Here is an 18,998-nt window from a genome sequence, read left to right as displayed (position 1 = left end):
GGTAGAGTGCATGCCTTGCATGCATGAGGTCCTGGGTTCCATTCCTCAGCACCACATAAGCAGAAAAAGCTGGAAGTGGCGCTGTGGCTCAAGTGGTAGAGCACTAGCCTTGAGCTGAAGAGCTGAGGGACAGCGCCCAGGCCCAGAGTTTAGGCCCCATGACTGGCAAAAAAAAAAAGAATAAAACAAGAATAAGTTTTGCCAGGGAGGTGAAAGACTTTTGTTCCCTAAAACAGAGAAAACACTGCTGAAGGAAATGAAAGAAGACATAACTAAATGGAAAGATATGCCACATTAATGGATTTGAAGCCAATATTGTTAAAATGGGATTAAATTATTGCTTACACCATTGTACAGATTCAACTTAATCCCTGTGGAAATCCAAATATTTTTCAGAAGAACAATCTATCCTTTGAAATTTCATATGGAATAAGAAGGACTTCTGAATAGCCAAAACAATCTTTTCCTTTTTTTTCTTTTTCTTTTCTACTCTCTCTCTCTCTCTATATATATATTTTTAAATTTTTTTGCCAGTCATGGGTTTGAACTCTGGGCCTGGATACTGTCCCTGAGCTCTTTGTTCAAGGCTAGGGCTCTACCACTTTGAGCCACACCTCCACTTGAGTACTTCAGTTTTCTGATGGTTAATTGGAGATAAAAGTCTCACGGACTTTCCTGCCTGGCTGGCTTGAACTGCAATTTTCAGATCTCAGCTATGTAAGCAACTAGGATTACAGGCATAGGCCACCAGTGCCTGGCTTTCTAAGACCATTTAATGGAGAAAGAGTGAGGCTTTCAAAATATATTGCTGGGAAATCATCTACTTTTTTGGGGGGGTGGGGCCCGGTCATGGGACCTGAACTCTGGGCCTGGGCACTGTCCCTCAGCTCTTCAGCTCAAGGCTAGCGCTCTACCACTTGAGCCACAGCGCTACTTCCGGCTTTTTTTCTTTTTGCTTATGTGGTGCTGAGGAATCAAACCCAGGGCCTCAGGCATGCAAGGCAAGCACTCTACCACTGAGCCACTTTCCCAGCCCAATCTTCTACTTTTAAATATGAAAAAGTATTTAAAATGGATCAAACTCTAATCTTACAAGGCTGGAGTTATGGTTCTGTGTTAGTTTCTGCCTAGCAAACATAAATTCTTGAGTTTGAATCCTAGTACTTTTGGGGAAAATTACAATTACAAAAGTCTTAGAAGAAAACACATAGAAAACCTTCACAGGGCTGGGAAGGTGGCTCAGTGGTAGAGTGCTTGCCTTGCATGCCTGAGGCCCTGGGTTTGATTCCTCAGCACCATATAAGCAAAAAGAAAAAAGCCGGAAGTGGCGCTGTGGCTCAAGTGGTAGAGTGCTAGCCTTGAGCTGAAGAGCTGAGGGACAGCGCCCAGGCCCAGAGTTTAGGCCCCATGACCAGACCAAAACAAAACAAAACAAAACAAAAAAAAAAGAAAACCTTCACAAAATTAAAATTGGCAATGATTTCTTGGATATGTTAATAACAGCATAAACAATAAAAAAAAGTAGATAAGTTTAACTTTATGACAACTTTTGAAGATCAATGATCATCATCAAGACAGTAAAAAGAAAATGCACAGGATGGGGGGAAATGTTTGTAAATCATGTGCAGCACATGATACATGATCGATGTCCAAAATATATCAAGAATTCCTGCAACTCCACAACAAAAAGATGAAGAACCTGTTTCAAAATTAGGCAAAGAGTAGGCGGGGAAGGTGGCTCAGTGGTAGAGCGCTAGCCTTGAGCTGAAGAGCTGAGGGACAGCGCCCAGGCCCAGAGTTCAGGCCCCACGACTGGACCCCCCCCCCAAAAAAATAAAAAAAATTAGGCGAAGTGTTTGAATATATATTCCCCCTAGAAAAGATACACAGATGGCCAATGAGCACATAACAAGATGCTCAAGATCTGTTAGGCAATAAAACAAAAAACATGTTGGCAAGGCATTTCTGGGAGTACAAAATGGTATAACTGCCTTGGTAAAGCAGGGTGGTTTCTCTTAATGTTGAACACGGTGTTATCATAGAGCCTAGCATTTCTACTTCTAGGTACATACACAAAAGAACTAAAAGCAGAGACTCAGATGGATGTTTGTACACCAATGTGCATAGCAGCATTACAATATCCAATAGATTAAGCTTGTATCAACAAATGAGTGAACAAATTGTGTTAATGCATAGACTTGCAATACAATATTATTGTATCATAACAAGGAAGGAAATTCAGCCAGGAGCCAGTGGCTCACACCTATAACTCTAGATAGTCACGAGTCTGAAATCTGAGAATCATGGTTTGCAGCCATCTTGGACAGACAAATCTGAGAGACTCTTATCTCCAATTAACCAACAAAAAAGACTGAAATGGAGGCATGGTGCAAGTAGTAATGTGCCAACTTTCTGAGTAAAAAAGCCTAGTAAGAGCATGGGGCCCTGAGTTTCAAGCCCTAGTACCAGCATACATACACAAAAATACATTATTTGATTATTATTCATTCAGCATATGTGCTGCAAGATTGGATACATTCCTCATAGTCCTTAGAGGAGGAAGCATACCTGTGACCCTTGCCTAAACATTCTCTATGTTTTCTTAGCCTGGAATCTCAGCAGCTCTAGAGGCCAGAGGCCAAGGCCAAGGATTGCTGGAAGCCAAGAGGTAAAGACCAGCTATGACAACAATGAATTTTCTGTCTTTAAGATCAGAGGTGGGTATAATGGCAATAGCAGTAATAATGTAGCTCCAGGGAAGGAATAGCATATCCTTTGTGACCGGTGCCACACCAATGTCATCCACATTCTTCTGCTGATCTTAGAAATTATCTGAAGCTCCAGTCCCCATCACAGATCTAGCAGAGCTAACACAAATCTAACAGAGCTAATACAGAAAATCTGAATTCTTAAAGGTATCATTATTAATGATACATCCAGATCTGAGAATCTAGCTCATCTTCACAGAGCTGGATGTGTTACACAGATAACTTAGAACAGAGGAAAACCAAGGCATGAAATCCTAGCTACTCAGGAGGCTGAGTGAGATATGAGGATAACCATTTGAAGCCACCCCAGGCAGCAAAGTCTGTGAAACTCCTATCGGAAACTCATACCAGAAAACCGTACGCGGGCTGAGGCTTAAAGTGGTAGACCACAAGTTCAAGGATAGCACCCAGACACTGAGTCCAAGCCCTACTACTGGCAAACAAACAAACAAAACTACTTATTTCTATCTTTAAAAAAAGTTTAAATTGAGGGGCTGGGAAGGTGATTCAATGGTAGAGTGCTTGCCTTGTATGCACAAGGCCCTGGGTTTGATTCCTCAGTACCACACAAGCAGAAAAAGCTGGAAGTGGTGCTGTGGCTCAAGTAGTAGAGCACTAGTCTTGAGCTGAAGAGATAAGGGACAGCGCCCAGGCCCTAGGACTGACAAAAAAAAAAGTTTAAATTGAGACCTACAAACAGAATAGTACAAATGGTTAAGAAAGTAATGTGAAAATATCACAAGAGTTTTACTTGGGTGATGTGCCTTTCATTTAATTTTGAGATACTTCTAAAAGGAGACTTTCTGTTTGTCATAAATTTTTTTTTTTCTGGCTGTGGGGCCTGAACTCTGTGCCTGGGCACTGTCCCCAAGCTCCTTTTGTTCAAGGCTAGCGCTCTACCACTTGAGCCACAGTGCCACTTCTGGCTTATTCTGCTTGTGTGGTACTGAGGAATCAAACCCTGGGTCATGTTGTGCATGCAAGGCAAGCACTCTATCACTGAGCCACCTTCCCAGCCCTATAATAATTTTTGAAGAGCTTAGAAATAAAATTTCTGCTTAACTAAAAAAAACAACCAACACACACACACACACATCTCACAAATCACTATGTCATGGGGAGTTCCTACAAGAACCATATTTCCATAAAAGAAAGCCAGATCAAAATTCACCCGAAAAACTCAGCATTCATTTAAATGCCAAATTCATTGGATTGCAACACTGCAAGTAGGTATGGTAGCACACACACTTGTAATGTCAGCACTAGGAAGGTTGAGGTAAGAGGACTGAAATTTTGAGACCAACCCGACTTGAGACCAGCAAGACTCTTGTCTCAAAAAAAGTATGTTAAAAAAAAAAGTGTGCTGCAAATTAATATCTAAAATTGATGTTTTTATTCCATTCTGTTTAATCAGTATGAAGAGAAATCTTGTGATGTTTCTTTCTTCTTTTTCTTTTTTTGTCAGTTGTAGGGCTTGAACTCTGGGCCTGGGCGCTGTTCCTCAGCTCTTCAGCTCAAGGCAAGCACTCTACTACTTGAGCTACAGCACCACTTCTGATTTTTCTGGTGGTGTATTGGAGGTAAGAGTCTCATGGCCGGGGCTGGGAAGGTGGCTCAGTGGTAGAGTGCTTGCCTTGCATGCCTGAGGCCCTGGGTTTGATTCCTCAGTACCACATAAGCAAAAAGAAAAAAGCCGGAAGTGGCGCTGTGGCTGTGGCTCAAGTGGTAGAGCACTAGCCTTGAGCTGAAGAGCTGAGGGACAGCGCCCAGGCCCAGAGTTCAGGCCCCACTACTGGACCCCCCCCCCCCAAAAAAAAGAGTCTCATGGCCTTCCCTGCCCAGGCTGGCTTTGTGATCCTCAGATCTCAGCCTTCTGAATAGCTAGGATTACAGGCGTGAGCCACCAGTGCCCAACTTCTTGTGATGTTTCTAAGTTGACTATTCAAATCAAACCACACAGAAAGATTAAAGTTATGATTCTTTTGTTCAAAATTAAAGGTCTTTAGAAAAAAATGTGAAAAAGAGCTTTAAAGTTGCATTTGTATTTATTAGAACTCTCTCAGTTGTAAGAGGAGAGAGAGAGACAGAGACAGAGACAGAGAGAGAATACAACTGAAGTCCCAAAGTGGACCATGTTGGATTTATGACCAGTGGAGGAAAGGGGAATATAAGGGTCTGGATACTTCAGAGTCTTCATTTTCTCAGCTCCATTGTCTCCACAACATCATCTGTGAGTGGCTCTCTTGTCCCCTACAACTTTATAACAAGGAAAATGACACCTTTGTTGTAAACTCTTCTAAAATTCCTGGGGAAGGAACTGTACTTAACCTCCTGGTGGCCTATATCATGTCTATTACCAGAAAGGAGAGGAGATAGCTGCTCAGGACATAAACACATAAAATGCTTACAGTGATGCTAACTTCAACATTTGTGTCTGACCTCCAACTACACATGTGCAGTAAGTCCACCAATCTTGACAGCAATTGTTGAAATCCTACCATAAAACATTGTTTCTGCTAGGGTTACAAAGTCCTCTTGCCCAATCATATTTAAGATGCAAACAACTCTTAGTAATTGTACCCCCACTTTATAACCAACGGTGATACCATTCATTTCAAAGCCTTCAACAAATATAAAAGGACACTGGAAGAAGAAGAAGAATTCATTGTTTCTGCTCCTTCCTTCCTTCCTTCCTTCCTTCCTTCCTTCCTTCCTTCCTTCCTTCCTTCCTTCCTTCCTTCCTTCCTTCCTTCTTTCCTTGCTTGCTTCCTTCCTTCCTTGCTTCCCTTGCTTCCTTCCTCCTTTCTTTTCTTCTTTTAGGTAAGAGTCCTGTAAGATCTTCCAATTATACTTACTGCAGTTCTCGCATTTGTTTAATATTAAAACAAGAACATTTTTAGTAAGTTTCTCAACTCATGCATTAGAAGTATTTTGGGGAAAAAAGCATGACAGTGTATTAAGGGTTTGACCTAAATTAACTCCTCCACAGACTGGTGTGTGCTACATTTCAAGGTTATGAATGCTTAACAACCCTCTGGAATCTCTTTTGTTATTGTTAATCATTCATGTTATCCTTTCTTTTCCTCCTTAAAAAAGTTTTTTCTCTCCTCATCTTTACTGAGTTCATATTTCTACCTTGCCTTATTCATGCAGAAAGCGAGTTTGCCCAATTTTTGTTCCTGCTAGAGATGAGGTTAGTACTCAGAACAAAAGAAATGTGATGCCTGCTCTGTGTTTAGGCACATAAATTGTCTCCTTATGATTTTGTTTTCTCTACTTGTACCTACTTCATAGGATTGTTGACAGGATAAAAAAAATAACATAGGGAAGTGGGGATCAGGAAGATCTTGGTTTGAAGCCAGGGAAAAAGTTAGTGAGATCTCATATTGAGAAATAAGATGGGGGGCTGGGAATGTGGCTTAGTGGTAGAGTGCAGGCATGAAGCCCTGGGTTTGATTCCTCAGTACTAAATAAACAGAAAATGCCAGATGGGCACTGTGGCTCAAGTGGTAGAGTGCTAGCTTTGAGCAAAAGAAGCTCAGAGGCAGTGCCCAGGCCCTCAGTTCAAGCCCAAGGACTGGAAAAAAAAAGATGATGGTGGTACACATCTGTAATCTCAGCCACACAATGGATGGAGGCGGGAGGATTTAGGTCTGAGGCCAGCCATAACAAAACTGAGAATTCTGTCTGAAAAATAATTAAAGTAATATGAGCTCCAGGCATGGCTCAAGTGGTAGAACATGTGCCTAGCAAGCTCAACTCTAGTTCATCATACACAGAAAGAAATAATATTTAAATGCTGGCAAATCTTACCTATTCATACAGTATTATCTCTTGTGTTCATTTCCTGTTGAACAATAATTAGACAAATATTTGAGTATTTAGAGTCAATGATATGAAATAATTTATGCTTTGCCTTCAAGAAATTCACCAGCTTGCTGTGATGCCACATGGGTAAACCCATCATGAGAGAAGACCAAGGCAGGAAGATTGTGATTTGAGGCCAACCTAGGCTATATAGTGAGATCCTTTCTCAAAAATCAAACAAACAAAATAAACAAAAACCAAAACAACAAACAACAAAAACACAAACCCAAATGAATTCCTAACTTCTGAAGAAATTTACCAAATATAGTTGTGTGGTGGTGGAGATGATTTTTGTAACCAAGATAGTTATCTTATCAAGTAAGTTACAGTTTTTTTTTTTTTGGTCAGTCATGGGGCTTGAACTCTGGGCCTGGGCACTGTCCCTTGGCTCTTCAACTCAAGGCTAGTGCTCTACTGCTTGAGCCACAGCACCACTTCCGGCTTTTTGTGGTGCTGAGAAATCAAACTCAGGGTCTCATGCATGCAAGGCAAGCAATCTACCACTGAGTCACCTTCCCAGCCCCCAGTTTTGTTTTTGTTTTTTAAAGGAAATGATCTGAGCAGGACTTGTCAAAATAGGAGTGTAAGGGCTGGGAAGGTGGCTCAGTGGCAGAGCGCTTGCCTTGCATGCCTGAGGCCCTGGGTTTGAGTCCTTAGCACCACATAAGCAAAAAGAAAAAACCCGGAAGTGGCGCTGTAGCTCAAGTGGTAGAGCGCTAGCCTTGAGCTGAAGAGCTGAGGGACAGCGCCCAGACCCAGAGTTCAGGCCTCACGACCGGACCCCCCTCCCCACCACAAAAAAAAAAATAGGAGTGTAAGGTAGGAATTAGAAATAATAAGGTCGCAGAGGAAGGACATGATAAAACATTAAAAAAAAAAAGCTCCACAAACCACTGAATATTCCTATTTGGTACCTTTAACTATGTCAAACTTGGAATAAATCCAGAAGATAAGAATGGAGCTGCAAACTAAATGTAAGAATTGGAAGACTAGTGATGATGATGGTTTTTGGAGAGACATACGAATTTTGATCAGATGCTGGTGGCTCATGTCTCTAATCCTAAGCAGAGATCTGAGGTTCACGGTTCAAAGCCAGCCTGGGCAGGAAAGTCTGTGAGACTCGTATCTTCAATTAACCACCAGAAAACTGGAACTGGAGCTGTGGCTCAAGCAGTTGAGTGCTAGCTTGGAGCGGAAGAACTGAGGGACAGCGCCCAGGCCCAGAGTTCGAACCCCACAACTGACAAAAAGAAAAAAAAAAAAACTTTCATTTCCACTGAAGATTTTGAACAAGAGAATGATAACAAAAAATGTATTTCAGGGCCGGGAAGGTGGCTCAGTGGTAGAGTGGCTTGCCTTGCATGTATGAGGCCCTGGGTTCAATTCCTCAGCACCACATAAGCAGAAAAAGCTGGAACTGGCGCTGTGGCTCAAGTGGTAGAGCGCTAGCCTTGAGCTGAAGAGTTGAGGGACAGCGCCCAGGCCCAGAGTTCAGGCCCACAACCGACTCTACCCCCCAAAAAGATGTATTTCAGCTTGTAAAAGCATGCACTTCAGATTAACCTACAAGGGACTAATTAGGATGCTGTCGCAATAACAGTAGGAACTAAACAGTAACTACGGCTTTGACGACAGGGAACGAAACGCCTCGCTTGTGTCTTAATTCCCAGTCTTTGCAAATAAGGAATAAAAATGACTCTCAAGAGTTGCTCGCAGATCCGCCTGGTTGCAGCAGCCCTCCACTTCGGAAGTTGAGAGCCAACAGGTGGGGGCCGGCACGGGGGCGGGGCCTGGCGGGAGGGGCGGGGAGACCCCCCCCCCACCGCCCCGTGTCCCGGAGGGCGTTTGTAGGAGCGGGGAGGCGGGCGGAGGTGCGCGGCAGCTCGGGGTATCGCGAGACTTGGGCGGGCCGAGCACTCGCAGCCGTCAATTCCCGCACCTTCCCAGGAGGAGCCGCCGGCTTTGGACTCTCCAAATTCTGAGCTCTCATCATGGCGGCGGCGGCCGCGGCGGCCGTCGGGGGCCCGCAGCCCCCCCAGCCGGAGGTGCCGGCACCGGGGCCGGCCCTGGATAAGGCGGCCACCGCCGCGCACCTGAAGGCCGCCCTGAGCCGGCCGGACAACCGGGCAGGTGCTGAGGAGCTGCGGGCGCTGCTGGAGCGGGTGCTGAGCGCCGGGCGGCCGCTGGCCGGGGCTGCGGGCGGCGAGGAGGCGGCGGCGGCGGGGGCGGCGGGCGGCGCGGGCGGCGGGGGCGCCCCGGGCGCGGCGGCGGCGGCGGCCGAGGAGGCCCTGGAGTGGTGTAAGTGCCTTCTGGCGGGCGGCGGCGGCTACGACGAGTTCTGCGCGGCGGTGCGGGCCTACGACCCCGCGGCGCTGTGCGGCCTGGTCTGGACAGCCAACTTCGTGGCCTACCGCTGCCGGACGTGCGGCATCTCGCCCTGCATGTCGCTCTGCGCCGAGTGCTTCCACCAGGGCGACCACACCGGCCACGACTTCAACATGTTCCGCAGCCAGGCCGGCGGCGCCTGTGACTGCGGAGACAGCAACGTGATGCGGGAGAGCGGGTGAGTGCGGCCCCCCGCCCCCACCCTCCGGACCCGTGGGCCGGGCCACGCCGGACCGGGGCCTGGGGGCCACTGCGGCGGGCCCGGGCCGGGCCCCAGGGCCAGGCCTCGGGGCGTTGGGGAGCCGACCCTGAGCGGTCGCGGGAAGGGTGTGGGGGAGGGCGCCGCCGCACCGGGACGGTGGAGACTGAGCTGTCAGTGGGGGAAAGGAGGTGCGGCTGGAGTGGGGGGCCCGGAGAGCGAGCGCTGGCCAACTGGGCCATGAATTTTCAGCAAGGCCCGGGCTGGATGAGTGATGGGGAGAAAAGAATCAGAGCGCTCTTCTCCAGGGAGGGGAAAAAGGCGACTTGGGAGAATCTGATGTGGAGCTGTCAGTTGTGTACTTGCTGGGAAAGGCTGTGGAGCCTGACCCCCGACCCCGTCTGGTTCCCGAGAAGAGACTTAGGAGGGAACTTGGAATTCACTGGGACGGGGTTGGGTGGGTTAGGGACTGCACTGGGTCACGGGATGGTAAGAGCTGGGGAGATGGTCCTGTTAGCCCAGGAAAAAGGCTTCTGAACTGTCAGGGTGTCTACAGCTGAGGAGCTCCTGAGCTAATGGGGGTTGAGGGAGGAGGGAAGGGGAGGGGCTTGCATAAAAAGTGAACGTTGAGCTGTCACTGGAGTATTTGGTGTGCAGGAGTGGCGACTGAGAAGTCAGTTATAGAACACTCTTCATCCCCGCAGAACAAACGAGACGCTGAGCAAGTTAGGGAATGAAGTGTTAGGTCTTTTCCAGTAAAGAGCGCTTTAATCATCGACATATACATCAACGTTTACCTGAAAGAAAGGCCCTCAGCAAAGGCGTCTTTGACAAGAGACGGACTTTGCATGGATGCATCAGGTGTTGGGACTTACAACATTGTAAAGTTTGCAGTGAATCAGAGTTGGTACATGTGGGGTCTTGATGTCAGTACCAGTGTAGGTTCTAAGACATAAAGGAAAAACTTGGACAGGGCAATCGTTGAGAGATTAGCAAATCTAATTATTCAGATTTTTCAATTTTCATGTCTTTTAGTTAATGATAGGGTACACTGTTTAGTAATGGTTTCTTTTTTGTTCTTTTGAGTACTTATTGGTTCTTACTCGAAAATATTTTTATTCGCTGTATGTACATATAAGGCCTCTTGAATATTAAAGTGGACGAAATACTGACCTACCCCTACCCCTAATCCTCTTATACTGAAGTAGAAAATGATAAATTCCCTTAGTTGTCTGGGAGTTGGAAATGGGAAAGGAAGTATCTGTGCTGAGGGGCTAAGAAAAAGGTTTCAGAAAGGAAATTTGAGCTTACTATACTAATAATTATTAATTACAGTTAACATTTGAGATCTGGAAATTTATACCTGCCTTCCCCGCCTCCCCCCCTTTTTTTTGGTGTGGGTCCTAGGGCTTGAACTCAGGGTCTGAGTGTTGTCCCTGAGCTTTTTTTGCTCAGGGCTGACATTCTACCAGTTGAGCCACAACTCTACTTGTGGTGCCTTCCTGTGTGTGTGTGTGTGTGTGTATGTGTGTGTGGTTTATTGGAGATAAGAATCTCATGGATTCTCATCCCTCTGTGGGCTGGGACTGGCTTCAGCTTTGAACCATGATCCTCAGATCTCAGCCTCCTGAGAGGATTACAACCATGAGCTACCAGCACCCGGAGTACCTGACACTTTAAAAAGCTTCATATTTGAAAAATACTGAGTAAAATACACAGTTAAAAAAGCAAAAAAAAATACAGCTTATGGTTTGAAGTTTCCCTCTCTCTGGTCTCCTTTTGGCATAATTTTCTCTCTAGTTAGTTTCTCTTAGTGCAAAAGAAGGGTTAAATACCTGTTATACAATAGGTAACATACTTGATGTCTTATTGGATGCTTTTTTTTTTATTACCTGTTTTAGATGTCAGTGTTCTCATTCTGTTCTATAAAAATTGCTACATAGTGTTCTATGAATTTGTTACTCTTGATTAGGATTTTTTGCTAGGGGTGTTTAGGTTTTCCATATGAGATAAAAACTTAGTATGCTTGTCTTGTCCCACTTGTGCAAGAATGTCAATGAATTAAATCCCCAAAAGTGGGCCTTTAAAATTATCCTCCATAAGCCGGGCGCTGGTGGCTCACGCCTGTAATCCTAGCTACTCAGGAGGCTGAGATCTGAGGATCACGGTTCAAAGCCAGCCCGGGCAGGAGAGACCGTGAGACTCCTATCTCCGATAAACCACCAGAAAACCGGAAGTGGTGCTGTAGCTCAAGTGGTAGAGCACTCGCCTTGAGCTGAAGAGCTGAGGGACAGCGCCCAGGCCCAGCGTTCAAGCCCCACGACCAACAAAAAAAAAAAAAAATTATCCTCCATAGGCTTATTACTAAGCACGGTATGAATTTGCTTATTTTCCAACTGCCTCCTTAATAGTATTATTAAAACTCTGGACTTTGGGGTGGAGGTATGGCTCAAGTGCAAAGTGCCTGCCTAGCAAGCACAAGACCTTGAGTTCAAAGAAGGAAAACCACCCCAAACTTGGGTCTTATGTCCATCTGTTAAAAGTGGCCAGATTTTAAATGTTTACATGATTTAAATCTACTCTTAACTTTTCCCCTTTTACAGAAGAGGAAAGTAGGGTACAGAGTTAAAAATAAACTTGCTTATGATTGTACTTTTCTCCCTACTTCTGCTAAATGACACTTCTTTTTGTTGCTGGAAATTGAACCTAGGGCCTTGGACATGCTAAGCAGGTACTTACTTCAGTACTGAGCTATATCCCTCATCCTTCTTTTTTTTTTTTTTTTTTGGTTGGTCGGTCATGGGGCTTGAACTCTGGGCCTGTGCGCTGTCCCTGGTAGTTACTGGAGGTAGGACTCTCATGGACTTTGCTGCCAGGGTTTGCTTTGAGCCCAGATCCTCAGATCTCAGCCTCCTGAGTAGCTAGGATTACAGGCATGAGCTACCAGAGCCTCGCTGATCCTTTTGTAAATATGCCATTTTTAAAAGGCCCATCCCCCTCCTCCTCCTCCTTTCTTCTCTGAATTTTGGAACACAGTGGTAATTATCAAGTTGTTCTGGATGAGATGCATATTTGATCTCCTAGAATTGTAATGCTTCAGTGTAGAAGTAGAAATAGTGCGCTTTTGTGAAGGTACTGATACAAGTTCAGGGCATCAAGGGTGTAGGCTGTCTGTATCCCAATCTCTTGATATTTGCTTTTACTGAGATTTTAGAGAACTCTGTTCCCACAGTGACAGTTATCTGTGAGTAGATAAGCAGTATTTAATGATTTATTATTATCAATGTAGAAAATGCAGATCTGTTGCCTGTATGTGCCAGGAGTTGCTATGCTGTTTCATAAAGGACAGACTGAATAAACGATTTTGTGACCATATGATTGTTCTGAAAGTTTTACAACTACTTGGACAGAATAATTCTTCAGGGCTACACAGCTAATTTACTAGAATCTTTTTAGAAGATAAACAAATTGGAAATAAACAGATTGAAACTGATCTTGGTGGACAGAGCTGTAGTACCCAGCATGGACAAAGGTTAATTTTTCTCAGGTTTTGATACTAAAAAATAAAACACCTGGACTGGAAATGTAGTTTAGTGGCAGAGTGCTTGCTTAGCATGAATGAAGCCCTGGGTTCGATCCCTCAGTACTACATAAACAAAAAAGGCCCGAAGTTGTACTGTGGCTCAAGTGGTAGAGTGTCCAGGCCCTGAGTTCAGGCCCCAGGACTGGCAAAAACAAAACAACAACAAAAAACAAGCAAAGCACCTTTATGTTGCTTAAAATTGAAGGCATGTTTATTTTGCAGTTATTCTGATTGCCACGAAAACTTAGAAATCTCATTGTTGGGTTATTTTCAAAAGACTCCTATTTTTTGGGGGGGTCCGGTCGTGGGGCCTGAACTCTGGGCCTGGGCGCTGTCCCTCAGCTCTAGGCTAGCACTCTACTACTTGAGCCACAGCACCACTTCCGGCTTTTTTCTTTTTGCTTATGTGGTGCTGAGGAATCAAACCCAGGGCCTCATGCATGCAAGGCAAGCGCTCTACCACTGAGCCACCTTCCCAGCCCCAAGAATCCTATTTTTATCTGCCTCTGTGTTACTCCTGTAAGTATGTATGTATATATACACACACATATATGTACACATATATGTGTGTGTATAAATGTGTGTACATAGTTATAGCCAATGTGGTATATGTCTTTTTTCATACTAAGCATCTTAACCATGCCTTCTATCAGGACACAAAACAGACACCATGCCTGATAGAATCTGTCAACACCATAAGCTGTCACAATCACAGCTGAGAGCATTCTTGTTTTTCACCAAGATGTTGACAGCATTACCACTTCTGCTTGAAGAAAGAATAGGTGGTCTTTTAGTAGGACATCCCTTTTGTGGGCAGTGTTTTCTTCAGCCCAGGGAAGCAGTCTCTACTTTTGCTCTTAGTTTTTCTTGGGTGTCTACTTGTAGGCCAGGTTGAGCAGGTGAGTAGCTGTTTGGTGATCCAAGGCCTGAGTGAGCTGGTAAATTGAAGGAGGTACTTTCAGCTGCTCATGGAGCATAGCTTTCCCACTGTAGTAGAATGTAGTACTAGCCAAAGCAGGTGAGGTCCTTTTAGGTTGGGCAAAATTCTTAGGCTTTTTCTTACATGAGATTTTTCACTTTCTTCTTTGCTTTTTCTTTTTTTTTTTTTTTGTCGTTGTTTTTTTCTTTTGGTCCAGTCGTGGGGCCTGAACTCTGGGCCTGGGCGCTGTCCCTCAGCTCTTCAGCTCAAGGCTAGCACTCTACCACTTGAGCCACAACGCCACTTCCGGGTTTTTTCTTTTTGCTTATGTGGTGCTGAGGAATCGAACCTAGGTCCTCAGGCATGCAAGGCAAGCACTCTACCACTGAGCCAACTTCCCAGCCCTCTTTGCTTTTTCTTGATAACAGGGAGAGGGAATTGATAAAGGGCTTCTTTCCCTTGACCTTCTGTTTGGCATTTTTGGTGTCTGAAGGAAAAAGAGCCCAGATCTTTATTAATCTCAAAAGTGAAAAGTGATAATGGTTGCATTTATTATGTCCTTTACTGCCTCAGTCTGGAATATTTTGAAGGAAATGTTAGTTACCTTATAATTACAAATTTTTGAGTATGAATCTCAAATGTTCATTTATTTTTGAATATTTTTATTTAAGCAGTTGTCTGTCATTCAGCAGGGCAGTGTATGAATGCAGTGCCTCTTGGTCAGTGTCACCCCTTTTTAACATTCTTACCCACCTCTCCCACCCTACCCCTTCTCTCACTCTCTTTAATTTTTTTTTTTTGGTCCGGTTGTGGGGCCTGAACTCTGGGCCTGGGCGCTGTCCCTCAGCTCTTCAGTTCAAGGCAAGCGTTCTACCACTGAGCCATCTTCCCAGCCCATTCTCTTTAATTTTTAGGTTATGTAATGAATGGGTTTTTTTTTTGCCACTTCATAAAGCAATTTATGTATGCATGCATCTTTTTTCTTTTTTTTGGGTCCGTTCGTGGGGCCTGAACTCTGGGCCTGAGCGCTGTCCCTCAGCTCTTCAGCTCAAGGCTAGCGTGCTACCACTTGAGCCGTAGATAGCACCACTTCCGGCTTTTTTTTCTTTCTGCTTATGTGGTGCTGAGGAATCGAACCCAGGGCCTCATGCCTGCAAGGCAAGCACTCTACACTGGCCACCTTCCCAGCCCTGCAGAGCATCTTGATCTGTCCTTCCTTCAACATCTTCATCCCCTTTTGACCCACCCCTTCCCTTTTTCTCAGTTCTATAGTATATACAGTGCATTCTTACCTGCATTCTACTCTTCCCCCTATTCTTTCAGTGTTCTTGACTGCTTGTTCTAACATGTTTTTGTAATTATTTTGTCTTTTTTTTTTTTTTTTGTGCCAGCCCTGGGGCTTGAACTCAGGGCCTGGACACTGTTCCTGAGCTTCTTTTACTCAAGGATAGCATGCTATCACTTGAGCTACAGCACCACTTCTGGCTTTTTCTGTCTATGTGATACTGAGGAATCGAACCCAGAGCTTCATGCATGCTAGGCAAGCACTCTATTACTAAGCCACATTCCCAGCCCGTAACTATTCTAAGTAGTGTTTTATTTTAGCAATTATTTTAAGTAGTTATTTTCTGATGAGATTTATTGATTGTCCTACTAGGTTTTGAACTCAGCATCTCATGCTTATGTGTCTCTACCTTTTGAGCCATGCCCAAGAAGTATGTCTGGCTGGATTTTGATTCCTCTTCCTTGTGCTGGAATAACGCTTGACCACTGATGTCCATTGCCTTGAAAAATACTACTTTATCTAGCAGGAATGGGGAACCATTTTTCTGCCAAGGACCATTTGGATATTTGTTATTTGCATACCATACTAAACTATGAACTTAAAATTCAGTTTAGTTTATTTGATCAAACAGTTAACCATTTCTGATATGATGGCTGGCTTTAACAATTCCTTTTTTTGAGGCATGTATTGCTAATGAGTATTGACAATGTTACTACTTGAAACTGCTTTTCCAGATTTGTCAACTGCAGTATGTAGTGTAGCACTTGACTCTTTGTGGTGGTAAGTTTTGAAAGAACTTCTAGAAGCACTAAGCTGTCCACACAGATGTTTATTTCAGTGCACATCTCTTCAAACAAAGTAGGAGTTGTTTTCTCCCTTTCATCTCATCATGGTTAATCATGAATGATTACATGTTGTAGCTTATTAGGCAAAAGAGCTGGCTCCACATTAGACAGTGTAGCAAAGATGTTCAATTATATTTTCTTTTTATGTCTTTGAATCTTTCATTAAATGTCTCAATTACTTCTTGCATTCATTAGCCTATTCAAGTATCTTGTCCTTCCAGAATGGGAAATGGAACATATTATTCCTTTCAAGTTTCACTTTTCATTTATTTAGCTTCAAATGATTTCATGTTTGAGAATCTTGATTGGGAGCCTTAAGCTTGAGATACATGTTAATGTCCACCATGAACACTAGATCACATAGCTACTTGCTATCACTGAGTTAATTCCCTGGCAGGGTTTTCTCTTAATGTCCATGAATGGCTTGAATATACCACAGTTTAAAAACCTTATGAGCATATATGCCTTAGACTTAGCCGCTACACAGTGGTAATGTTAGCTGTTTATTTTGTGTAACTCCAATGACTAGCACATTTTATGTGATTTTTTTTTTTTTGGTGTCCGGTCATGGGGCCTGAACTCTGGGCATGGGCGTTGTCCCTCAGCTCTTCAGCTCAAGGCTAGCGCTCTACCACTTGAGCCACAGCGCCACTTCTGGCTTTTTTCTTTTTGCTTATGTGGTGCTGAGGAATGGAACCCAGGGCCTCATGCATGCAAGGCAAGTGCTCTACCACTGAGCCACCTTCCCAGCCCCTGATTTTTTTTTTTTTGGTTGGTTGTGGGGCCTGGGCGCTGTCACTTAGCTCTTCGGCTCAAGGTGAGCACTCTACTGCTTGAGCCACAGCGCCACTTCCGGTTTTCTGGTGGTTTATTGGAGATAAGAGTCTCATGGACTTTCCTGCCCTGGCTGGCTTTGAACTGCAATCCTCAGATCTCAACTATCTGAGTAGCTAGGATTATAGGTGTGAGCCATCTGTGCCTGGCTTTATGTGAATTTTATATTAACTGTACTTCAGTGAAACTTTTTAGTGAAACATTTTGAAAAGATAACTCAAACAAAATGTGGAGAGCTCATTTTATATACTCTTTAACTCTACTTGATCATTTTATTAGGAATGGATGTGTGGCTCAAGTGGCAGATCATTTTATTACTGACATAACATCCAGCCCTCTTCTAAGAAATATTAAACTTCCTTGCATAACTGTTGGGTTTCCTGAAAAAAGCACCTGTGACCCATGAACTGCTAATGTTAACATACTACTTCCTGTCTCATCTTTAATTTGGAGCTTTCTACTTGTGTAGAAAGTCCTCTTTCTGTTCATTGGTGAGAGATCTTCTGTATCTGTCTATATGTAATTTCATTTGTCAGACTTATTAACTGATTTTACTCATGTATTTTGGTCAGTTCATTTGACTTGTTGTTTATAGCTAGTCATCGCTAGTGACAATGATATGAATATCAGGATCAATTTAGATATTACAGATTTTTTGGTAGTTGAATTTGTACAACTTAACACACAAAGCAAACCACCCCTTATTCTCTGGTATGCTTTATTTACTGAGCTTTGCCTTGCTAGTCTAGCTCCTTCATGTCATTTGGCCTGAAGCTGAAATACTACTTCATTAGAAAGACCTTCTCTGATAAACCCATTTTAAGAAAGTCCATTAGGCATCTTCTGTACATTGTACTCTTACATTATTTTTATAAACTTATTTTAATATTTGTTCTCATATTTTCTTGTTTTTCTCTACTATCCTCCTCCAAATATAAACCTGGGAGCAAGGCTTTCTATATTCTTAGGACCTAAGTGTTAGGCGTGTATTAATTTTTTCAAAACCATATTTGAGGGCTGGGAAGGTGGCTTAGTGGTAGAGTGCTTGCCTTGAATTCATGAAGCCCTGGGTTTGATTCCTTAGCATTACATAAACAGAAAAAGCCAGATGTGGTGCTGTGGCTCAGGTGGTAGAGTAGTAGCCTTGAGCTGAAGACCTCAGGGACAGCAACCAGGCTCAGTTCAAGACCCATGACTGACAACCTCCCCCCCTCCCATATTTGAACAGCTGGGATTACTTATTTACTTTGTTTTGTTTTGCATATTAATTGCATAAAGTTTTTTTGCACATTAATTGCACAATGGGTTTCATTATGACATTTCCACAATGTATATAATATACTTTGATCATACTCTTCCCCTTTATTAGCCTTTCTTATCCCCTCCCCTTTTTCCTTCCATATATCTAATACTCCTCCTCTTACTTTCATGTTATTTTTTTCTCTACCTATGATTCACATATAACATATACTTGCTTTTGTGAGATCGATTTATTTTATTTTATTTTTATTTTGCCAGTACTGGGGCTTGAACTCTGGGTCTGGTCTCTGTCCCTAAGCCTCTTTGTGCTCAAGGCTAGCACTTTACCACTTGATACACAATGCCACTTCCAGCTTTTTCTGTTTATGTGGTACTGAGGAATCGAATCCAGGGCTTCATGAATGCTAGGCAAGCAGTCTACCACTAAGCTATCTTCCCAGTCCGAGACTGATTTATTTTACTTAATATGATGATCTTCAGTTCTATTCATTAAGCAAATGACATTTTTTTTTTTTTTTTTGTCGTAAGGCTTGAACTCTGGGCTTGGGCCCGTTGCTGAGCTCTTCAGCTCTAGGTGCTCTACCACTTGAGCCACAGCATTACTTCTGGTTTTCTGGTGGTTAATTAGAAATAAAATTCTCATGGACTTTCCTGCCCTGGCCAGCTTTGGACTGCAATCCTCAGAGATTTTTTTTTTTTTTTGTCAGTCGTGGGGCTTGAACTCTGGGCCTGGGCGCTGTCCCTCAGCTCTTCAGCTCAAGGCGAGCGCTCTACCACTTGAGCTACAGCGCCACTTCCGGTTTTCTGGTGGTTTATTGGAGATAGGAGTCTCATGGTCTTTCTTGCCCGGGCTGGCTTTGAACCACGATCCTCAGATCTCAGCCTCCTGAGTAGCTAGGATTACAGGCGTGAGCCACCAGCGCCCGGCTTGGACTGCAATCCTCAGATCTCAGCCTCCCGAGTACCTAGAATTATAGATGTGAGCCTGGCAAATGACATAATTTTGTTCTTTGTGGCTGAATAAAATTCCATTGTACACATATAGTACATTTT

The 18,998-nt window shown here is 43.8% G+C and overlaps 1 protein-coding gene across 3 annotated transcripts in view; it reads left to right on the top strand.

The window, feature by feature from the left end:
• Window positions 1-8,597: 8,597 nt before the first annotated feature.
• Window positions 8,598-18,998, top strand: part of Ubr3 (ubiquitin protein ligase E3 component n-recognin 3) — a 179,880-nt gene continuing 169,479 nt past the window's right edge. For all 3 annotated transcript variants that reach the window (XM_042694038.1, XM_042694039.1, XM_042694037.1), the window contains exon 1: window positions 8,598-9,198. In XM_042694038.1, coding sequence (XP_042549972.1) covers window positions 8,627-9,198 — 572 coding nt within the window. In that variant the 5' untranslated portion in view covers window positions 8,598-8,626. The remainder of the gene's footprint in view (window positions 9,199-18,998) is intronic.

Source organism: Dipodomys spectabilis, unplaced genomic scaffold, assembly GCF_019054845.1.
Source record: "Dipodomys spectabilis isolate Male_0828 unplaced genomic scaffold, ASM1905484v1 ptg000174l, whole genome shotgun sequence".
NCBI lineage: Eukaryota > Metazoa > Chordata > Mammalia > Rodentia > Heteromyidae > Dipodomys > Dipodomys spectabilis.
Note: the sequence above shows the minus strand (reverse complement) of the source record. Positions and strands in the feature narration are given on the sequence as shown.